This window comes from Apis dorsata, unplaced genomic scaffold (assembly GCF_000469605.1).
Source record: "Apis dorsata unplaced genomic scaffold, Apis dorsata 1.3 scaffold_37, whole genome shotgun sequence".
Lineage (NCBI taxonomy): Eukaryota > Metazoa > Arthropoda > Insecta > Hymenoptera > Apidae > Apis > Apis dorsata.
The window spans coordinates 307,405-310,770 of record NW_006263339.1 but is presented as its reverse complement, the minus strand read 5'-3'; the positions used below and the strand labels follow the sequence as shown (position 1 = coordinate 310,770).

At 27.2% G+C, this 3,366-nt stretch overlaps 1 protein-coding gene and 1 long non-coding RNA gene across 3 annotated transcripts in view; both read right to left on the bottom strand.

Moving 5' to 3' along the window:
- LOC116186271 overlaps positions 1-3,366 on the bottom strand; it is a 23,211-nt gene that overhangs the window by 14,168 nt on the left and 5,677 nt on the right. The window lies entirely within an intron of this gene.
- Positions 1-3,366, bottom strand: part of LOC102674197 (protein artichoke-like) — a 9,507-nt gene that overhangs the window by 3,922 nt on the left and 2,219 nt on the right. For both annotated transcript variants that reach the window (XM_031512895.1, XM_006608428.2), the window contains one exon: positions 490-882. In XM_031512895.1, coding sequence (XP_031368755.1) covers positions 490-866 — 377 coding nt within the window. In that variant the 5' untranslated portion in view covers positions 867-882. The remainder of the gene's footprint in view (positions 1-489; positions 883-3,366) is intronic.

The following is a 3,366-nucleotide window of genomic DNA, read 5'->3' as shown; positions in this document are numbered from 1 at the left end:
GATCACATTTTCAACAATCATTGTTAAAATGATAAAAAATTGTCAAAATTAAATATTTATATATTTATATATTAATATATTTATAATTTATAATTATATATTATTTTTTAATTAATTAACACAATTATTTTTCTAAAATGTTTTATTTTAAATAAAAATATTATATAGATTTATAAAAATATTAGATAGATTTTGTTAAAATATACAATTAAAAATTCAATTTGCTCTAATTTTAATTTTGTAATACTCCAAACAGATTTTCTTAAATTAATTAATCTAATCAATTTAAAAACTCAAAGTTTTGCTACATAAAAGTATAAAAATAAAAAATGTAAATTATTTTTACAAATCTCTACTTTTACATTTTACTTTTTCTACATTATCTCTACTTTTTTTATTATATAAATAAACAGTGCAATGACTCTTATTTACATGTGCATGTATAGGAATAAGATATCTATGAAGAATGAATCTGAAAATTTCTCTTACCTAAACGTCTCGGGATCAACATGAGTGATAGCATTTGAGGAAAAATCCGCTTCCAATAAATAAGTTAATCCGGCGAACGACTTATACTTGAGTTCGGTCAATCGATTATGTGCCATCTGAAGACGTCTTAGCTTGATCGAATGTGGAAATGGAGCGACTTGTGCGATGTTGTTACCATTCATATCTAGAACGTAGACATTTGGACTAAGCTCGTCAATCGGGATGCTCGTCAAGTTGCTTTCAGAACAGTCGGTCACCCAATTGACACGGAAATAATGACAATGACAGTCCATGGGACATTCTTGTTCTACCAGTTCGCCATTGTAGGCAAATGTTGATGTACCAAGAATGGCTACTAATAAAAGTAGCCCTAACATCTTAAATACAAGATATCTGTAAACACGAAAATAATTGTAAGAATTATATTCGAATTTTTGTGTTATAAAAATATGAATTATAGTATAGTTTATAATTAATTATAAATTATTTTTTTTATTTTTTATATTATATTCATAATTTTTTACACAATGTGTGAAACAATATTTTATATTTTGACCGATGAGAAGAGAATAAAGTTCCATATATGTATATGCATATATATATATATTATAGATAACCTCTAATTAATTCGGTCAGATCAATGACCGTATAGCATCATTGGGAAGTCCAGTGCTAATCACGAATGATCCTCATAACAATTAATTTGATAAAGGAAATCACATGAGAAGAGAATTTTTAATGATATATTATGAATAATGGATATTTTAATAAAAATTTTCATTTAATAATGATTAATTAATTTCTTTTCATTTAATATAAAATTTATAAATTCTTGAAATGTATCACTGTAATGTATTATTGTCATTGCATTAGTTCGTTCTAAAAAATTTTAAAATTCTAAAATTCTAAATTTCTTTATTTGAAAATAGATTTAATTCATAAAAAAAAATTTAATTTTTTAATTTGAAGAAAGTTCAATAACTTAATGTTAATTTATTTTGAATTTATATCTAATTTATATCTAATTTATATCTAATAGAAATTATATTTTCAAAACATATACGTATCTGTGATATAACATAGATGTAGTTGTACACAATATCTTCAAAACCTTAATAAAATATGTGTGACTTCCTTAATTTGATCAAATATTAAACTTGTAAACATTAAATAATACTAACATGTATTTAATGGATAAAAGATCTCGCAATAATCATTTAAACTTTCTTATCACATATAATATATACATATATAAATTACGAATGAATAGTGTTAGAGAAAAGGAGAGAAATCGTCGCTACCGCTGTCGAGATTTAGTTTAACCAGTTACGACGATGATGTTCACTGTAGTGTATTACCAACAAGATAACTGGCGAGGACTAATGGTTTAAAGCAAGTGGAGCAATTGTCAGTTAGGAACGGACTTCACAATTGGCGGTCGGTAATTTCAAGCAACAATGCACGGCGCTACAGGTCGTTGAGCCAGAATCGTTAATCGTTTCTGTAAAGCATTCTTCACTGGGCTTTCTTGTTGTTTTCACCTCCTTTTTTTTCAACAATAAAAAAAAAAAGATGCATTGAAAAGTCCATTCACCGGACAATTATTCGTTAAAATTCGTTGATAACTGCAGTTATTCGTTACTCGAAACATGATTTAATTGGTATACTATTCTTCTATCGGTAAGTAACGATTATCAAAATGACGAAAGAAAAAATGAAATCTTTAAAAAATCATCGACAAAATATTTATATACAGATATATACAGTTTAAGTCTTATTGATTCAACAACGAAAATATAATGGAAATATTATTATGAAAGACAAATTGCATATATATTCGTCACAACGTTATTATTAAACATATATTAAACGTACATATACATTTCCATTCATTATTATCGCTTCGTTAATTAAACATGTTCGCCTGACGTAGGTAATTTCTACGTATTAAATTCCAAGCATAATTATCTTCATTATAGCGATGAATAATATTTGGAAGTTTCCATGTTGGCCAACGAGAAATAACTACATACAAAGAAAGGTGGCGACGCCTCTGGCTAGTAGTCAACTTCACAGAGGAAACAGAGAGGAAGACTTTCCGCCAGAATGCTACGCGTATCACGCTCTACTGGTCTTTTATGTTTCCACGTATAGTTTGCTTTCGGTTATTACTATATTTCCAAAAAAATAAAAAAAACGGAGGATATACGAGGAAGTATGTTTTCGCTTTTTGATTTTTTTTTGTATTCTGTATTTCTCGTTGTCGTCTAGCCTTTGGCGCCATGGATCTTTCGTTTTTGAATTTCATCTGAGCCAAGAACATTTCCTCTCTTTTCACACGACGATCGAAACGATGCGTAAGAAATTGAATCATTTGTATTCAGTTTTCAAGCAAAAGATTCATGTTTTTTGCAAATATCATCTCTTTTATATATACTTTCCCGTTCGTATTTAGGATTTTCAAATATTGAAGAAAGGATAATACTTTTAAGTGAAATTTGAAAGAAATTTGACTGCTTTCGTTAATCAAATCGATTTGATTTTTCTCTTCCCAGAGAATTTATCAACAGTTTCAATTAATTTTTTTCTACTAGAATTTTTTATTGCATATGGAAATTAGAGAAACGCTGACAATGTAGTGACGATACGTCTCATAACCACGATATTGAACATGAAGTTATATTGCTTGTCACATTTGCATTTTTTAAACTCTTCTCATGAGTCACGCTTATATAAAACGTTGCGACGTAACTTCCTGTTTCAATTATTTTGATTGTATTTAAGTTAGGTGCATTTCTTTCATAAAATAATATTTAATCATTATAAAAATTTATCATTATAATTATATATATATATATATATATATAAAATAATACT